The following is a 19,935-nucleotide window of genomic DNA, read 5'->3' as shown; positions in this document are numbered from 1 at the left end:
CCCCCCCCCCCCCCCCCCCCCCCCCCCCCCCCCCCCCCCCCCCCCCCCCCCGCCCAAACCATTCACTCATTAACCAAAAAAATTGTTATTATTTTATTTTACAAAAATAAAAATTCTACCCCATCTTATTTAACCCCCCGCTTTTAATTTATTTATTTAATTTTTGTAAAATAAGATAATATCTAAATTAGTATTTGAGGGGGGGAGGGGAGGGTACGGTGAGAGGAAGTGATGGAGTGGGGTAAGAAAAATATTGTACATTATATTTTATAAAAAGAAATATATTTTTTGGGATAATAATTTTTTAATCTTTAAGTACAACTAATACTTATAATTTATTTAATTTTTGTCAAGGTGAAATGTTTTGTCCATGTGGAGTGTGATGTGACAATTTTTTTAAATAAAAGAGAGAGTGTATTACACACACCAAGATGAAAGTATTATAAAAGAGAGAGATGTGTTTTTCAAACTAATAAGTGATAGTTTAGGTATAAAACTCACACCTTCAATAGTTTAGGTATGAAACTCAAAGAAAAGGAATAGTTTAAGTGTGTTTTTGACACTTAATAATTTTCAATGTGGCACTGACATGTCGATGACGTGGCGTGTGTGGAATTCACTTGTCATTTTGAGATTGATATTGCAGTGTTAAGGTTGAAAAAAAATCAGTTCAAAGATGATAAAGGGTATTTAAACGCATGTATAGTTTAAGTGCTAAAGTAAATTGTGCTTCCAAGTTTAGAATTTTTTTAAAATATATTTTCTCATAAGCTTATAAAGAACAATAATACAATTCAACAAATGACTGGATCAATAATATCTGAGTATCGTTGCTTCAACTTTTTTTTTGGTAACTGACATTTCTAGTAATCACCAAAGTTGTTGTTTACAAATCCATAGCAATACTAACATAGATTGTTATCTCAAAGTGTAAATAAACTCATATATAAATTGGCAAGTCTACAGAGTTATCTAAAATTTAAGTTGATGGATGTTTGTCTTGACTTGAGGGCTAGCTCGGACATTACGAATGTAGACGATCTCCTTTGCAAGTTCCTCACATTGACGCCTTGTATTTTCAACCTATTTTTTCCCATCCATACTACATATGTAATCTCAGCATATATCATTTTGAAAATCTGAGCATTCAGTGATCTCCCATTCACGCACAATATGGTCCATGCTATGTGAGTGTTCCAAATTGTTGCAGGATTCCATTGCCATTGCAGCCAAGTCATAACTCTTCTCCACACCCCTTGGGTAAATTCACATCGAACAAATAAGTGATCTCTTGTTTCCTCCTGTTGTTGAAGCATTGTTGATCAATATCTAACCCCATGCCTGAAGCCTATCAGTTTTGTGTAGTTTATCCTGTAGCTGCAGCCATAGTGTAAATTTAGCCTTTGGTCTTGCACTGTTGCCAAATAGTAGGAATTTCCAAGAAATTTTTGGATTGTCTCCTAGTAGCTTCTGATAAATATATTTTTATGCTTACAGAACTTAATTGTAGTGCCTGAGTCTGTTCCAAAGTTCTTGTTGCCAGGATCTTCCTTATCATTCATGATGCCTGAGAAGGTATAGATGTTAATACCACCGTATGAGATTTAATATAGTATGTATGGATCCATCTAATCCATAGTTTATCTTTCTTGTGAGCTAAGTCACATGCGGTTTTTGCAATAGCTGTCTTGTTCCACAATCGAATGTTGATCAAGTTTAAACCTTATATGGATCTTGGAGTACAAATTCTCTCCCAAGCCACTAAGATTTTTTTGGTGATTGTGTTGGTTCATGGCCACAGAAAGCTTCTACAGTTAGAATCAATGAGGTTGAGTGCTTTGGGAAAAAGGATAAATATATCCCTGAACTTTCGTAAATGGTATCTAAATACCCCTCGTTATACTTTAGAACGTTGATGCCCCTACCGTCTAATTTTTGGAGTATGTATACCCTTTGGACTAACAGAGGGACACATGTCTCGATCTTAACAATCTATCCAAAACGTATTTAATTTTTATTTTCAATTAAAAAATCGACCCGGATAATTAAAAAACCCACCCAAGTAATTTAAGACCCGCTCCGAAATTATAACCAAGTTATCAGGAGATCAAGAACTAATCATAAAGCAAAATTCAAAGTTTTCTAAAGCCATGTTAGCATTAAATTCCTTGGAAATGGAAATTCATGTAGGAAAGCTAAGTAATCCTTGAATTGCCAATCAAACCAGGAAGCTTTGGTTTGGTACGAATACCAGTACCAATTGACTCTTGAAAAATGCAGGAAGTGTTCCAAAAGGTCATTGCAGTATGTGATGCTTTCCTTGTGTGGCTGCTGAATGTATTGTTGATTTTCGATTTTCACAGATCTATTTTCTTGGTTTTCAGCCCTACAATCTTTATTTTTCAAAATTTCAGTCATCTAAAAAAGTTATTGACTTTTGTTTTGTGATTATAAATCCATTCGAAGGTCGCTGGTTCGATTCGCCGGAGTTCGCTGGTTTGATTCGCCGGAATTGTTGGAGCAACGGTGAGGGAGGGATGGGTGACTGGTGGTCAGGTTTCATGATGGATGAAGGATCGCTACCTCACTGATTTCGCTGGAGCGTCGCTAGAGTAAGGGAGGTTGAGTTCAATAGTAATTAGAGGTGGTTTTGTACGTGGAGCTTCGCCGAAGAAGATGGAGTCGGGGCAGTGGTGTTGGGTATCTATTCTTGGGGTGTATGGTTGTTGGAACTAGAAAAGAATGAGAAAATGGGATTTATTTGGGTGGGTCTTAAATTATTTGGGTGGGTTTTAATTATTCGGGTCAGATTATTTAATTGAAAATAAAAATTAAATAAATTTTTGATAGGTTGTTAAGATCGTGACACGTGTCCCTCCGTTAGTCCAAAAGGTATACATGCTCCAAAAATTAGACAGTAGGGGCATCAACGTTCTAAAAGTATAACGAGGGATATTTAGATACCATTTACGAAAGTTTGGGGGTATATTTATCTTTTTTCCCGAGTACTTTTTATGGGATGATGAATAGTTACGTTGTGACCAATAAGCTTGAATACCAAATAAAACAATTTGGATTAGTTGCAATCTTCCAGCATGAGATAATTTTTTGGCAGTCCAAGAAGAAATCCTTGCAACTATTTTCTCAATCAAAGGGGTTTATTGAATTATTGAGAGCTTCTTTGTAGAGAGAAGGATGCCTAAGTATTTGAATGGCAGTTTTCCAGCATAGAAACCAGTATGATGTATTATCACGTCACCTTCTATGTTTGATATACCTCCAAAATAAATAGAGCATTTTTCGATATTTGCTTGGAGGCCAGATGTTGCTGAGAAGGATTTAAAGCACTCCATCAATGTTGTAATAGAATTAAGGTCTCTTGTGGCAAACGTAAGTAAATCATGCGCAAAGCATAAATGAGAGATCCCTAGTTTAGCACATCTAGGATGGTAGGAATAGTTTTTGTTGTCTTTGAGTGATCTACTTAAATACTCCATGGCTATGGCAAACAAGAATGGTGAGTCCTTTTGACAACATTAAATGGATTAGATGGCTCTCCATTTTCATCACAATCTGTACACATTGCATGATCAACTGTATAAATTTAGCTGGGAAGCATAATCCAGTCAGGATTTGTTTCAGAAAGATCCATTCAACATTGACCATACATCTGGGGGAGGTATGTTTTCTTTGATAATCTTTCACTAACTCAGTTGCTAAGATGATATTGTCAGCAATTTTTATGAATTCTGATTGAGTTCACTTATGTTATTACCTCCTGTAGTCTAGCAGTTTGGATTTTTGCAACGATTTTATACAGGACTGTGCAACAAGCAATTGGTCTGTATTTTCCGCCTTTCATCTTCTAAAAATTCGATATTGTGATATGGACTAATAATCAATCCGGATATGCAACGATCTTGGTTACTTCTCAAAGGAATATTTTCTTAATTCTAACTCATTCTTTAGATCTATTCTAATTTCTAATATCAAGTGTCTCCAATCCTTAGCGGCCACGTGTACTTAATAATTTTCCCTAATACAAAAATAAACAACAAGGTATTGGAAGAGGAGAGGTTCTAACGAAAGTCTAGTTCAACTTTTCAAGCGCATTGTACCAATTTGTAAGCATCACTTCTTGTACTAGGATATGCTCCCTTTGTACCATATTTGTTGATCATTATACTAAAAATAGTTGTTTTATATTGTTGTCCACCTTATTAAATCAAGAAAACATTAATTAATTCTTTTCTATATTACCCTTGTAATTAATTATTTTTGAAAAGTGTTTACATTTGTTTGTAAAAATTCAAGAATATTTTTAAGGAGTAAATTACTAATAAAATTATCTTCTTATGTTTGATTTTTTTAAAATCGTGCCAAATAAAAAGTGATTAACTAATCTATATATAATATAAAGTTAGATAAAAGAAAAGTGATGTGACACCTCTCTTTGGCCAAGGATCCTATTTTTTTTTTCTCATTTTTTTGACATTTTTTTCTATTTTATTATTATTATTATACAAAATAAACAATTACTACTCCATTTATTCATATTCTTTAATATAAAAACTTAATTGTCTTCATTTTCATTACTCCCATGACTTTTGATTATCATAACTTCTAATGCATATTAATAGTCATGTTTATGATATCTTTTGGTATTCCATATTATGGTCCTATAAATAGAGGCATTAGAAAATTTTGTTACAAAAGAAATGATCAAATTTTTATGTATAGTACAGCTAGGGATTAACTTGGTGAAGTCATCTCATCTTTTTGGCCAAGAATCTCAATCTTTTTTACAACTTTATAAAATATTATTTTATAGCTTAATTTTTACTTATATGAGATTTGATTATTTTATTGTAGGTATTTTTTTTTTNAAAATAAACAACAAGGTATTGGAAGAGGAGAGGTTCTAACGAAAGTCTAGTTCAACTTTTCAAGCGCATTGTACCAATTTGTAAGCATCACTTCTTGTACTAGGATATACTCCCTCTGTACCATATTAGTTGATCATTATATTAAAAATAGTTATTTTATATTGTTGTCCACCTTATTAAATTAAAAAAATATTAATTAATTATTTTCGAAAAGTGTTCACATTTGTTTGTAAAAATTCAAGAATATTTTTAAGGAGTAAATTACTACTTAATAAAATTACCTTCTTATGTTTGATTTTTTAAAAACCGTGCCAAATAAAAAGTGATTAACTAATCTATATATATATAATATAAAGTTAGATAAAAGAAAAGTGATGTGGCACCTCTCTTTGGCCAAGGATCCTATTTATCTTTTTTCTCATTTTTTGGACATTCTTTTCTATTATTATTATTATTATTATACAAAATAAACAATTACTACTCCATTTATTCATATTCTTTAATATAAAAACTTAATTGTCTTCATTTTCATTACTCCCATGACTTTTGATTATCATAACTTCTAATGCATATTAATAGTCATGTTTATGATATCTTTTGGTATTCCATATTATGGTCCTATAAATAGAGGCATTAGAAAATTTTGTTACAAAAGAAATGATCAAATTTATATGTATAGTAGAGCTAGGGATTAACTTGGTGAAGTCATCTCATCTTTTTGGCCAAGAATCTCAATCTTTTTTACAACTTTATAAAATATTATTTTATATCTTAATTTTTACTTATATGAGATTTGATTATTTTATTGTAGGTATTTTTTTTTTGTTGAACGGAAAAATTTCATCTTTTTCATGACATCTGATGAACGGATCGGATTTTATTTATATGTAAGTCATACTTTTATTATTTGAAATTTATTGTAAAAACTTGACAAGAAATTCAAGTAATGCAAATTTTATATCAAATGTTTAATGTGAAATTGCTAAAAAATCATTTTTTAATTTCCTTTAATGTAAAACCTAATGGTCTTTATTTTCATTACTCTCATGATTTTTTATTATTATAACCTCTAGAATAATTAATAGTCAAATTCATGATATTATTTGGTATTCTATGTTGTAGTCCTATAAATAGAGATATTGTAAAACTTTGTTGAAATGAGCACATTAACATTTTAAGTTGTCAAGTTTTCAGTGCTCATTATGTTGATGCTTTGGTTGACTTGAAAGAATAAGATGAAGACTATTGAATGGTGATTGTGGGTTGTGGAAGTGGACATCGACAAAAGCTCGAAAGATTGTACATTGATTTTATATTTGTTTTAAATGTTTTAATGATTAAATCGTAGGAATGATATTGTATTATTTATTTATTTATTTTAGTTATTTCATCTCTTCATTTTGTATTTTATATAAAGTTTTGATTGTTGTAAATTTATAGAAAAATTTGGTTCAAAATAGTAAGTTATGACTTTGTTCGACATAATTATCTCTTTCTCCTCTTTTCTTTTTTTGCCTTTAACTTCCTCAAAAATGTCTAAATATAATTTTTTCCCCTTGAATTTTCAATTACAAATCCTTCACTACAAATTTTAAATAACACTAAAAGCCACACAATAATGCCTTGAGTCTCTTGAGTTTTTCATCTTTACTAGATAATCTTTAGCTCAGAATTCTATTTATTTATTTTATTTTATTTTTACAATTTTTCTATTTTTTATTGTAGAATAATAAATATATCAATTAATCGTTCTTTCATATTTTTAATGCAAAACTTAATGATCGTTATTTTCATTACTCTCATAATTTTTATTACCATAATCTCTAAAATAATTACTAGTCATATTCATGACATTATTTGTTATTCATATTATAGAAACATTGTAAGATTTTGGAGAGATGATCACATTAGTCTTTTAAATTGTTATGTTTTTGATACTTATTTTATTCATATTTTAGTTTGACTTGAAAAAAAAATGAATGCTATTTAATGGTGATCGACTTGTGGGAATGGATGTCGACAAGAACTCGAAAGATTGTGTATTGGTTTCGTATTTTTTCCTTTTTATTTTTCAATGATTAAAATTATAGGATTAATGTTGCATTTTTTTGTAGTTCTCTTTATGACTTCTCTTTGTTTTATATTTATAAAGAAAATTTAGTAAGTTTATATTTTCTTTTGGTTCAAAAAGTAAAAAGTAACATATTACTTTGTTGAAGGTCATTAACTACTAACCAAATTTTTTCTCTATGAAATTAATTATATGTCTCAATAAATATATATTGATATTTTATCGTTTTTCATAACTGCGCGAAGCGCAGACAAATTTACTAGTATGGAATATAAAGGTGGTATACGTTTGTATGTAATTAAATTTTCTAATTTCATTAAGATGCTTCTTTGGAAATTTTTGTGTTTGTACGTACCGGCTCTAAATTAGAGACAAAAAGATAAGGATTGAAAAATATATTGTTAATTAATGAGAATATTTAACTATGGAAGGGGAAAACGACTATATTGTTAATTAATTAATTAATCTAATATACATGTGTTGCTTTCTCATTAATGAAAACAAATTCAATCTTATTTTTATATATATTATATAATCTTTTGGAAATAATTGATGGTACGTTGAGTTAAATGAAGTTTTTCTTGGAATTAACTTCACATTTAACTCTACCTCTTAATTAAACAAGCCCCTTAAAACTCATTTAATTTCATGCCAAACTTTTGGTCCTCAATAGTCTTGATCCTTAATAATAAAGTATATTGCTTAATTAAGAGAAAAATTCAAATGATACTCCTTAAAATCATGATACTAGCATATTATTTTATTTTTTTTTAAGGTGAAGTCAAAAATTTCACTAGAAATATTTAAAGATAATTTTAGATTATTCATCACCAAATAAAAAATTAGTTACTGAATGACTACACTTTTCAGAATCCTCTATATCAGAGTGACCCCATGGGACGATCTAATCATCTAAAGTTCAAGCTCGATCCATTAGATTGTTCAATTCTTTTTTAAACGATATAGTGAAACATCATCGATTTTTTTTGGCACAGTTTTTTTTTGTGTTTTCTATCGATCTGTCCTCTAATTTTGTGTAGTGATTCATGCATTTGTTCATGGTTCCATCCTTCTCTGAGATTGTACCAAAAGACTTAGAAATTGGGTTCTCCGCAACAATTGATATAGGAAATACATAATAGTTAGTATATGTTTGGTACGTACAAGTTATATGTTGATTCTTCTCGGCCTTTAGTGCATCGAGTGCCTATATGTTTCATTATAGGGTTGTTTAAAATTAAATCGAAATCGATAATTCGAATCAAAAAAAATTTATTGGTTTATTGATGATGGATTATTGGTTTATTGATGATGGGTTATTGGTTTAGCGGTTGCGGTAATGGTTTTGATTTTTTCTTTTATTATCGAGTTATTGGTTCTTAACAGTTTGAAGTTTTTTCTTAATGGGTTGATCGATAACCCTATAGTAAATTAAATAATTATATTTATATCATTTTATATATAATGTCCTTGACTTAGAGCTTAGTTTCATACTTTAATTTTAGGTTATCTCAAACTTGCGGTTATTCTACAGTGTGATAGTGTTTACTTTTGAGCAAAATGCATTCTGACAACTTATGTGCATGGTTCATTTGGTTTATCACCTTGATTTTTCGTGATTTTTTGTGATAAATCTTAATGATTAAACCAATAACGATAAACTAATAGCCAATAAGTCAATATCTTAATGATTTAGCACTACAAATCGATAATTGATAAATGAAACCAATTAACTTCAAAATCGAATTGAACCGACCGATACGGTACGTCGGAAATGCATTAGAGAATTGACAGCTGATTTAGCGGATATTTCAACATTAATTTCATAAATTAACTTTATGTCCACTTTCATACGGCAGGCCGGCAACAACCTTTTATTTGTAAATTGTCTGCATGAATTGACCCTTTCAAACATAACAACTAATTTGTTTCATTCATACCCAAAGATCCCAAGTAGTGGTTACCCATTAATGTACTTATTATTGAAGAAAAATAAAAACAATAAGATGCAATTTATTTAAGTATATCTATTTTATAAAAATAATAATAATGATGCACGTATGGACATTGACTTATCTAAGTATTCAGCATGAAGAGGGGTGTTCATGAGTTGATTTGGATTGATTATTAGTTAAAAATCAAAACTAAATCAATTTTAATTGATTTTTAAAATTAATAAAAAAATCAATTATCATACTAATCATAATACATGTTTATCGATTTGGTTGTTATCTATTTAAGTTCGATTTGATTGTTATCAATTTAAGTTTGATTTGATTCGCTTGTTTTAGTTATTAATCATATACGAAAATAAAAGAAACGATTTATTCAAAAGAAACAAAAAACATTTCATTCATAAGGAAATGAATTGTATTTGTGTCATTTTGGATCTTAAAATTCTTATATGAGAATTCCAATTATATTTAACTTTCTACTTATATTGTTAGTTAATTCAATGTACTAAACAACATAAATTTATTGAATAATGCATAGGCTATCGATATAATTGCACAAATAAAAGGTGCATCATACCATTTCTTTTTTTCTTTTTTCACTAGAGTGTTGTAATCATTTTAGAATAAAAAAGTTGTTCATAAAAAACAATATATTATGTATACAATTTGTCAGTTTGGTTCAGTTATTTTTTTGATTTATTTTAATAAAATCAAATAAAAATCGATCTATTAAATTGTTTGATTCAATTTTTTTATCTGAATTGGATTTTATCCAAACAATGAAATCCATTGATTTGGATATGACTGCACTCACAACATTTAATTCGGAATTTATAGATATGAAAAGTAAACAAAAAATATGTATGTATAGTATATCACACACTTGATTAACTTTAAATCTTGAATTCGGCACTATAAATTTGGCAATAGAATTTTCCATTGGACATGTTTAAAAATAAAGAATTGGAAATTCTCAACCTTGAAAAGCCAACGAAAAAAACGGTTTTCTATTATAATAGAAACCTCAAAGCCCCGTCAAGAAAAACCAAAGGGTGAAAAGAAAAAAGAGAGAGCCAATAATTTTCTCCATCAATCTTTTCTCTATCTTTTTTTTTTTCCTTTGAATCCCAAAATCAAAGGAAAAAACAGAAAAAATATCAATACCCCTTTTCCCCTGTTTTTTTCTTTTTGCAAGTTCCTCCAATTCTTCATAATAAAAAGATGGGTTGTGGGGAATCAAAGCACGCAGTTGCAACGGAGAACGCCACGATTCCTAAGAACAAGAGATCATTGAGTTCTAAATCCGAATCCACAAAGGATGAAAATGTCGTAAAAACTGAAAATGGGGTTGCAGAGATTGGTAGTGATGAAAAAGTGGAGGAGGAGAAGGAGTTGATTGCACCGAAAGTGGTGGCTGTGGAAAAAGAGAAGTCTGAGAAGAAAGAAATGGTGGAATTGGAAAAGGCGAAAGAAGATGAGGTTGTTGAAAAGAAAGAAGAGAAAGTTGTAGAGACGAAGAATGAAACAATCCATGTTGCTGTTGTAGAGAAGAAGAATGAAAATGATGAAACAACAACCCCTGTTTCTGTTATAGAGAACGATGAAACAACTCCGGTTGCTGTTGTAGAGAAGAAGAATGAAAATGAGGAAACAGTCCCTGTTTCTGTTGTTGCTGTTGTGGAGAAGAAAGAATCTGTTGAAGAAATTAAAGTAGAAGAGAAAACTGGTTTGTTCTTCTTTTCTTTCTTATCATAATTTCTTTTGTGCTACTTGGCTATCTCAATTGTTTTTACGTACTTGTTGTTTTATAATATTCTTTTATTTGATTCGAGGTCTATCAAAAACAACATATAGGGGCCCCCAACGATATGTGGTGTACAAAGGTTAAATGTTAGCTAATATAAGTATATAATTTTACATACTCTTAATATAACTAAGAAGAAAATTTGCACATCCGGTAAGGCTGATATTCTTCTTCTTCTTCTGTACTTCCAAGATTCAGAAAAGGTTCATATTCCAATAATTTAAAATGCAAAACTTGGTAAATTTCAATCAGTATTTATCATTTTATTTTCAAATTTACAACAAGGGGAAAGACGAAGGATTTTATGTTTCGATTGAAATTTTTATTTCTCTTGTCCTTTTTTTCCTTATTGATGTGTTAATATGCATTTTTTTTAACCCATAGAGGAGACCATCAAGCCAATTGAAGAAGTGAAAGACAAAGAGAAGGAAGAAGTTATCGCTATTTCTGAGGCCACAGATGCTACTAAACCAGAAACTGTCAAGGATGATGATAAACCAGAGACAGAGGAAAAGCCAAAAGAGGTTTGAACTTGCTATGTAAAATGTAAAATCCTTTTGTTTTTCTTTGAGGGTCATTTGGTTAGGAACAAGTTATTTTCTGTTAATTGTCTCGAATAAACTATCCTGAGATAAGTTATTCCATCATATATATATATGGATTAAAAAAGGAATAAATTGTCCATGTCCATAATGTTAGCAGTTTTTTTATGGAAACAAGTGTCAATTTTTAATTTTTGTTTGAATTTTGCAGGAGAATGCAACTGAAACATCAGCATCGACAGACTCAAAAACAGATTAAAGTGCAAGCATGGGAATATGGAAGAAGAGTGTTTATTAGTTAAATCCTTGCTTTTTAAAGCTTGTTGTAATTTCCACCTTAAGTATACATATTTGTTCCATGATCTGTTTTCATCTCTTCTGCTTATATAACATCCCATTTCATCTAAATCTACATTTCTTTTTGGGGATTTCTTTAAATTGTTGTCAAAACTTGTGACTAAAAATAGTTTTCTTATGTTGCTCTTCTTGACATTATTAAGAATATCCACCAACCCTTGATAAAATCATATATTCACTCCCCTCAAATCAGTTTAGGTGGTATCATTTTCTTTTTAATCCATCTAAAAGAATGTTACTTTATTATAATTCGAAACAATTTAATTTTAGAATTCTCCTTTTACCTTTAATAAAATGATTTACATCGACACAAATACCTTTTAAGACCTTAAGCTTCAAAGTCTTTTTTCTTTTTAAACACCGTGTCAAATTAAATGGTACCACATAAAATGAGACGGAGGTAATTGAGTACGTTAANAAGAGTGTTTATTAGTTAAATCCTTGCTTTTTAAAGCTTGTTGTAATATCCACCTTAAGTATACATATTTGTTCCATGATCTGTTTTCATCTCTTCTGCTTATATAACATCCCATTTCATCTAAATCTACATTTCTTTTTGGGGATTTCTTTAAATTGTTGTCAAAACTTGTGACTAAAAATAGTTTTCTTATGTTGCTCTTCTTGACATTATTAAGAATCTCCACCAACCCTTGATAAAATCATATATTCACTCCCCTCAAATCAATTTAGGTGGTTTCATTTTCTTTTTAATCCATCCAAAAGAATGTTACTTTATTATAATTTGAAATAATTTAACTTTAGAATTCTCTTTTTACTTTTAATAGAATGATTTACAGCGACACAAATATCTAAAGATTGCTTAAGACCTCAAGCTTCAAAGTCTTTTTTTTTTTAAACACCGTGTCAAATTAAATGGTACCACATAAAATGAGACGGAGATAATTGAATACGTTAAGATGTCAACTGGAAATATATGCTTCTCTATTAGTGCTAATGGAAAGACACGATTTTGTTTGATATTAAAAGAAACATTACATCAATGTTGTATTTAATTTTTTCAACAGAAAGATTTATATGGCAAACACTTTGAAACATCCCAAAATAGATATAAGAAAATGTCACAAGTAGAAATTTGTACGGTTGGAGTAACATGAAGACATATATCATTCTTAGTTATAGTTCGTCATTTAATTTCATTCTATTAATTGGTTCTAGTGGGAAAAAGAGAAAAGTATCGAAAACATCCCTAAATTCAACGCAAATTATTAGTTACATCTCAAAACTATTGACAAGTTTAAAAACTTAAATAAACCCCGGAACTTGCAATATGAGTTAAATACACCTCTAAATTATCGTCAAGTTTAGAGGTGCTTTTAACACTTCTTTGAACTTTATATTAAGAAATTCATGCTCCTACAAGAGTTTAAAACCACTTGCTATGTCATGTGGCAGATCGAGGATGTATCTAAGTTTAGTTAGTCAAATATAGAAATATTTTTAAGGTTGTCAATAATTCAAGCATGAAACTATTAATTTGCACTTGGGGGGTTTTTTCAATACTCTCTCATGTATACTATATTATATAAAACGTTAAATTGTATCAACTTACAAAATTATTGTTTCTCGTTCCTTATCCTAGAGAAAGAAAATAAATCTTAGAAGGAATGGGTGTATCAACAATTGTCAGTGATTGGGAATCCATTTTTTGTCATTTTCAAAGGAGCAGATAGCTACGTTTACGAATTTACAGAACATTAATCATATATCTCTTTTTATTTACATGAATAAGATGTAAAAAACGATAACAAAAACAAAGTTAAATAAAAGGAACTATATACACGACGCCCTTCCAAGCAAAAGGACACAATTGGCATAGTTTGACTAGCTATACATTTTTCCTATTTAAGCCTTAAGTGGGAAACTCTGCTTCAGCTCTCCCAAATTTTGGAGAGTCAAGTGGTAATCCCAATCATCTCTATAATGATTTCCCTTCCTCACCAGACTCCACATTCATTCTCAAAACAGAAGAAGATATATTTCTGGAGAAGATGGCATTTCCGTCGTTGTCTGTTGTGCGATACGATGCTAGACCATTACCCATCACAATTCTGCACCCCGCTGATATATCACATGATAATTTTACACCAAAATATCTCACATGATCCTTAACACTGTTGCCTTTCACCGACCTACAAAGATGTGATCAAAGTTAGAGGCCAACAACAGCTCTAGTAACATTCAGCCAGTCGTTTATTACTACCAAGATAATTAGAGAGGAGGTGCACCTTTAGGTGTCTCCAGTCTCGACATGTTTCTAATCCAAAAATTGGTCTTTCTGGACCCTAAATTACCAGCAAGATTACAGATTATTTCGTTACAACATGGTTTAGCAGTAAAATTACCACTTCTCTTACCAAATATCAGTGTATTATGGTTTCACTTTCTTGTTTGTTTATCAACAGAAGAAAAGTGAGAGAGACTCCCTTCTTTTCTTTTTTGCATCATCACAATTATGTACGGTTGTGTTTCACATACCTCATACAGCTTTAGAAAGTTCTTGTTAGAATTTATTTTAATGTTTGTTTTTTTCAAATTGCTTTCTTATTTGACAAATGAAAGTTGTATGATGTATCAGCATTTTTGCCATAATGCTTTATAAAATGGATCCATATGTGCCCTCAAACTTGTTATGATTTGCCATAAGCATTTTCCACTGTTTGCACTTGTAGTTTAACTTAAACTAACCGCATGAAAAGCAATTTGAAGAAATCCAGTGCATATATTTCTGCTGAGCACATGAACGAGAAACTTTACCTGCTGCAAGAAGGATCCTCCCCAGAATTATCGCAGACCTTTTCAACTGTATAAACTAAACTTCCAAAGCCAAGATCATAAAGCCAGACCTGCAATTTCAAGATTCACAGTCAACATAATGCAACCACGAATCAAGACAGCAAGAGGCAGAGTCACTTGAATGTGTCTAAACTTAGTCCGAATGCTCACAATGAGAAAGACAATTACCATGAGTCTTTATCATATATTCATGTGTAACTTCTTAGCGCAGAAGTTACAAAAAAATACAATTATTGACAACCTTCGTTTTTTAATAAATTCATAAACACCATTTCAACATATCTTTGGTATTTAATATACTGTACAGATAATCTCAGAGATGCAGAAAGTTGGTTAATAGAGAAAAATTCACAATTTAACATTAACGTGTAAATTTGAAATAGCTAAACAAATTTAAATTCCTGAGATTTGAATTTTTACGAATTAGCCCGCAGCACTGAACTCAAGATATTCTATGTATAGAGATCATTCCTTACAGCTAGACTTGTGCAGTTAAAAATTAAGTATTACAGGGTTTTGAGTTGAGGAACTTGCCTCTCTAGGGAAATGGCGATAAGTTTTGTGAGGGAAGTATTGATAGTAAGGGGGTAAATGAGGCACAATATCATGACGATTTGTAACACGAATTGTATTGGGGACCCATTCTCTGTAGTAGGACACAAATGCAGCATTACCAATTCGTGGTTGTCCAAATGTCATAACCGAAACATTCTGGCATCCAAGATGCACCTGGAATAAGAAGATAGATCCATTAAGTGCGAGTTGGAGAATATTTCTTGCATTATATGGCAAATGGTCCACAAGGATTTGCAAGATCAGTGATATTTAAGATGAGACCTATTTTTTTAAATGGCAAGTCAAAACATGTAAACAATGATTTTTCGTAAAAAGAGTGGCGAGTCTTTAGTGCATACGGTGAGATCCAGACCACAGAAAGCAGCCATAGCCCCTCCCATTGAGTGTCCAGTCACTATAATTGGAATATTTCCATAGAACTCTTTCGCACTTTTAACAGCAGTTAGCACTCCTGGACGCAATGACGTGTTATGATAAGCAGAATAAAATCCATGATGCACCTGGAAAGAAGCAGAGATAACTAATTTGCAGAAAAGAAGGTTTAAAAAACAAAATAGTAGCAGAAGAGGCTTGGCGTCAACACACACCATTGTATCTTCCATTCCTGGATAAGATATATCAAGCTGCTTCCAGTATAGATCTTCAATCCAATTCTGTAGGCTGTAACCAAAAAGTTAAAACTTGAACTTCATATCAAATATATGTTGAATCGCACAGCCAGAGACCATATAGCTTCATTCCTATACAGTAATTTAGATAATGCATATTACATCACAACCGTGAGCAGATTGATCAGAGGTTATTAGATTTTAAACTTGGTCACCGTGAACATCAACAGACAAAAGAAAAGTCTTCAACATTTCACAGCTTAGACCTGGAGACTCAAGTCAACTTTTTTTTTTCTGCCATTTAGAAAAATTATCCCAGACAAGAAGTAACAGAATTCTGATTGAAGCAGCTTCAGCCACTCCTGGTTCACAAGTTATGAATCAACAGTCATAATCTATTACGGTCAAGAGATTCAAACTCCTCAACAAAATTTTGAAACCAAAATCATGAGAAGTTATAGTACTCACTCCATCCCATAGTAGTTGTCCATGTTACTGAAAATAGTTATCCCAAATTACTGAATTAATTAAATTTCTCATTTTGCCCTTGCAATTAATTCTTGTTGAAAGTGTAAACAAGTTTGTAAAGTTCCAAAAAAGTTTCTTAAGGTTTCGTCGTAAACCAAATTTGTTATTTCAAATTACTTAAATCAATAGTTCAAACCGCACTCAAAGATGGGGCATTTCTCATTTTTATACGAACTTTTTGTACCAGAAAGAATGGTAACTCCAATTATAGCCACTTTGGGATGTAAAATATATCTCCTCTCACCATCCTCATAGTGTATGCAACAGGGGTAAATTAGTAAAATTACCCTTTCTTATTTATAATTTTTAAGGGGCGTGTAAAGGGGAAAGTGGACAGCTAATATGGACAGAGGGAGTAACTATAAGTAGCCAAATACACAAGTACCTTGGTGCTTAGAAAATTCCATAATGACTGAATCTTATTTTATAAGGGAAGAGGTTTTGAAGCAAAGGGTGGGTGGTTCACTTGTGATGAAGCCCGAAGTGGAAGCCCAATGTCCAACATTGACATTTTCTTATTCTATTAATAGTAAATGTCTTCGATAGAAAAATCCAGAAGAAACCTAGAAAATTGGGTGTTGTTTGGTTCATGTTTTACTTTTATGCAAACGGTTCACCCAATATTTGACTTTTCCTCGACATGCACATATGATTTGGCTTGCTTAAACGAGCTTCAACAACTAAGTTATCCCTTCTAAACGTCTTGCTAAAATGAGCTTCAACAGCTAAATTATCCTTTCTTTTGATAAAGCTTCTTCTGCTTTCTTTTTCGTTTTTTTCTTCAAGAAACAACTCTTTAAGGTGCAAAAGTGAGACATGACCTCAGGCATGACAAAAGTTGCAGATCTCATAGGCGTTTTCACTTCCCCCTAAATGACTGCTAAAGAAAATTAGGCTTTCCCTTGCCTCAGAACATTTTCCAAACATTACACATTGATTAGGACTATTCAGGTTGAAAGAAGAGAAACTAAGAAAAAATGTTAACATGTCAAGACGATCAATTAAAACTCTTTAGCTTGTCAAACTAAATCCAAATATCCAGTGGACAGCTAATTCTATCAATAGCATCTCTGCCTCTTTTGTTGCAACAAATTCTGCTGGAGAACAGTACTTAGTTATACACCCCCATTGGTGTATGCATCCACAACATCGTAAAAGGTGGTTTAGATCCAGTTCTCGTTTTCAACATAACAAATTTTCATGGAATATCAATAGCCAACTTGGACCCAGACAACTGGCCAGTAAAGTATGTAGAAGTATAACTTTCTCTATTAATTTTACAACTTAACATGATTTTATCACCTCAGTCATGAAATTCTTACAGACTTTCATTAGGTTCACAGGATTTAAAGAGTAGCATATCATTATTCGTTTCAAGAGAATGGTTTTCCCATGAAGACATCCATTTTAACGTAAATGACTATTTAACCACGAAACTACAAATTTTGAAACCCCATAAATCAAATTTAATGTTGCACAATAATGATAATAAAGTAAGGGGCTGGTATCCAAACCTGCTTTCCTGAGTGCCTCTGAATGCAATAACAATGGCATTAAGATCCTGTGCCACACCTACAAATGCCTGCAATGGGCATTGGGTATTAGATCACATAGTAGCGGCTTAATGCGTCTAATTAAGAGCAAGCTTACTTCTGCATAGTGTAATACACACCTGAAGGCATCGTTGCACATCAACAATGAGCTCTAGAATTTGAAATCCCTGCTCAAGGAAAAAACAAAATATATCATTCAAAACAACTTAATAATGAAGGCTTGAACAAACCAATCATATATGAAAACTACGTGTGATATTTATTTTTTGATCCTAACAAGGTAACTATTGTGATATTTATATGAAGCTTTTTTTAACATTAAGCGTACTATAAGATGATGATCCATATAGAATACCTTGGTTAAACCATTACATCTTGAGCATGTCCAGGCAAATAATTCTGTCAAATCGGACACATAGACCTGCAAATGAAAGGGGACTTTTTGGTTACAGTCTAATTGATATCAAATATAAGTGAACAATGTAAAGTAATTACTGCATTAAAGGAGCAGCCTGAAGTGGCAAATGTCGTGCATTAACTGCAAATCAGAAGTCCAGAAAAACAAAGGACAGGAGTTCCAGAAATATAGAAGTTAAAACTACATAAAAAGCATTAAATAATCTTAATAAAAAAATTAATACAATTGTATTTCAAACTCAAGTGATGAAGCCTCCAAGATACTAAATACAGAACATTTACAACCCTTGTGGCCCCGAAACTACAACAGATCCAGATAGAATTTGGAAAAATATATTAAAAAGGTATGAAGTTCTCAGAACTTACTGCTGAAGCATATTCCACTAATATGGTGGCAAGGGTGTGGTTGTAGATAGCTGCATGATGCTTGTTCTTGGCCTTCACTTTGAATTCTGCAGACAAAATAATTGTAAGCTATCTAGAAATTTTGTTAACGGTAGTCAACAAGATCAGTTTATGGCGACAATCATAAAGAGCATGGTGTAAACAGAAAAATAACTTCATAACATATATTAGTAAAATAACTTGGTGAAAAAAAAGTCTTGATCAGCTTGCACTAAGCAGAAACTAAGAGTTCTGACGTCTAAACATACAGCAAATCTATCAGCATTTTCACAATCCTCTCTAACAGCTCCACCACGCCTACCTCAATCATCTGTCTCAAAAGTGTCCTAGTTTGAGTTTAACAGAAGAGTTAAACTTTAACATGTTTAATATGAGATGAGTCATATACCAACTTTTTTTGTTTTCTTAGGATACTGTAGAAAAATAGTTGGATAAATAAAGTTAACAGTAGTCCAGTTAAAGCTTTCTAGATATAAGAATTTCAATGTAAAAATATTCTGAAAAATGCTAAATTGGATTGCAAAACCATCCAAGAAAGCATACTATACGTAGCATAGAGACGATTTAACAAGCCACATTAATATCATTGCTAATCATCCAAGTAAACACGCTACACTGGAAACTGAAATTCAAGTCTAAGTAGTAATTAATAATTCTATCAAATCATGATTACCTCTACCAGTTGAAACCGCAATTAAACATAGAAAAATAACCACCTTTAACCATTTTTTTCCGTCCATAACCTGAATAACAATGTCCAAAACAAAATGCTCAGCTAAAAAAAAATAACCTAAATAACTCGGACAATAAAACATATAGAAATCAGGAGATAAAATTCAAACAGCTGATCACCTGGAAACTTGAAGATGCTCAACTAGGAGCTCCGTTATCCTATTGGATTTGTTATTGTTCCTTGTGAGTACCGGCGACGGCGAGCAATGTCAACCGGCGATGAATGCAGAATTTATGGGAAAGGAAAAAACGTAGAATGGAGAAGAGTCCAAGCTTTTTGGTATAGAATAAGGTAAAATTGGGTTTGACTATGGATTAATACTTTCGTGACGGTACTGAAATCTACAGGTCATCGTAAGAAAACGCCGCCGTGCGGTGGAGTACATAAACCGATTGTGACTCCGATACGGAATTAGCGTCCAAACATTTCGTTTTATATTTTAAAATAATATAAAATGAAAAATTACTTATAAATCAATTCATCCCAATAAATAATTTGGTGAGGTTGGTGGTTGTATAAAAATAAAAAAAAGGTTACATTATGTAATCCCTCCTTTTAATTTGCTCCACTTTGGGAAAAAATGTTTTTTTTTTATTTATTTTTTTGTGTCGAGTTAAAATCAGAAAACAATTTTTTTTATTTATTTTTCATTCGGTGTTCGAAGCCCATATTGGTGCCCTGATTAA

At 31.5% G+C, this 19,935-nt stretch overlaps 2 protein-coding genes across 5 annotated transcripts; one reads left to right on the top strand and one right to left on the bottom strand.

Annotated features, from left to right (window-relative positions):
* Positions 1–9,971: 9,971 nt before the first annotated feature.
* On the top strand, positions 9,972–11,696 carry LOC125874868 (uncharacterized). 2 transcript variants are annotated; one of them, XM_049555910.1, is made up of 3 exons: positions 9,972–10,638; positions 11,101–11,240; positions 11,470–11,696. In XM_049555910.1, exons 1-3 carry the CDS (start codon positions 10,134–10,136, stop codon positions 11,515–11,517), a joined length of 693 nt encoding a protein of 230 aa, XP_049411867.1. In that variant the 5' UTR covers positions 9,972–10,133; the 3' UTR covers positions 11,518–11,696. The 2 variants fall into 2 exon arrangements, with proteins under 2 accessions (XP_049411867.1, XP_049411876.1); XM_049555919.1 differs by having other exon boundaries at positions 10,025–10,638; positions 11,101–11,262; positions 11,470–11,597.
* Positions 11,697–13,270: 1,574 nt separating this feature from the next.
* LOC125874826 (lipase-like) lies at positions 13,271–19,663 on the bottom strand. Of its 3 annotated transcripts, none has more exons than XM_049555867.1 (11): positions 19,383–19,662; positions 19,190–19,261; positions 18,478–18,563; positions 18,050–18,115; positions 17,814–17,861; positions 17,656–17,723; positions 15,593–15,665; positions 15,344–15,505; positions 14,964–15,158; positions 14,391–14,479; positions 13,271–13,765 (listed from the first exon to the last, which is right to left on the bottom strand). In XM_049555867.1, exons 2-11 carry the CDS (start codon positions 19,254–19,256, stop codon positions 13,552–13,554), a joined length of 1,068 nt encoding a protein of 355 aa, XP_049411824.1. In that variant the 5' UTR covers positions 19,257–19,261; positions 19,383–19,662; the 3' UTR covers positions 13,271–13,551. The 3 variants fall into 3 exon arrangements, with proteins under 3 accessions (XP_049411824.1, XP_049411816.1, XP_049411832.1); XM_049555859.1 differs by having other exon boundaries at positions 19,190–19,259; positions 19,369–19,661; XM_049555875.1 differs by lacking the exon at positions 13,271–13,765 and having other exon boundaries at positions 14,387–14,479; positions 19,190–19,259; positions 19,369–19,663.
* Positions 19,664–19,935: the final 272 nt, after the last annotated feature.

Source organism: Solanum stenotomum, chromosome 1, assembly GCF_019186545.1.
Source record: "Solanum stenotomum isolate F172 chromosome 1, ASM1918654v1, whole genome shotgun sequence".
Classification (NCBI taxonomy): Eukaryota; Viridiplantae; Streptophyta; class Magnoliopsida; order Solanales; family Solanaceae; genus Solanum; species Solanum stenotomum.
The sequence above is the reverse complement of the archived record's forward strand: the minus strand, read 5'-3'. Positions and strand labels throughout refer to the sequence as shown.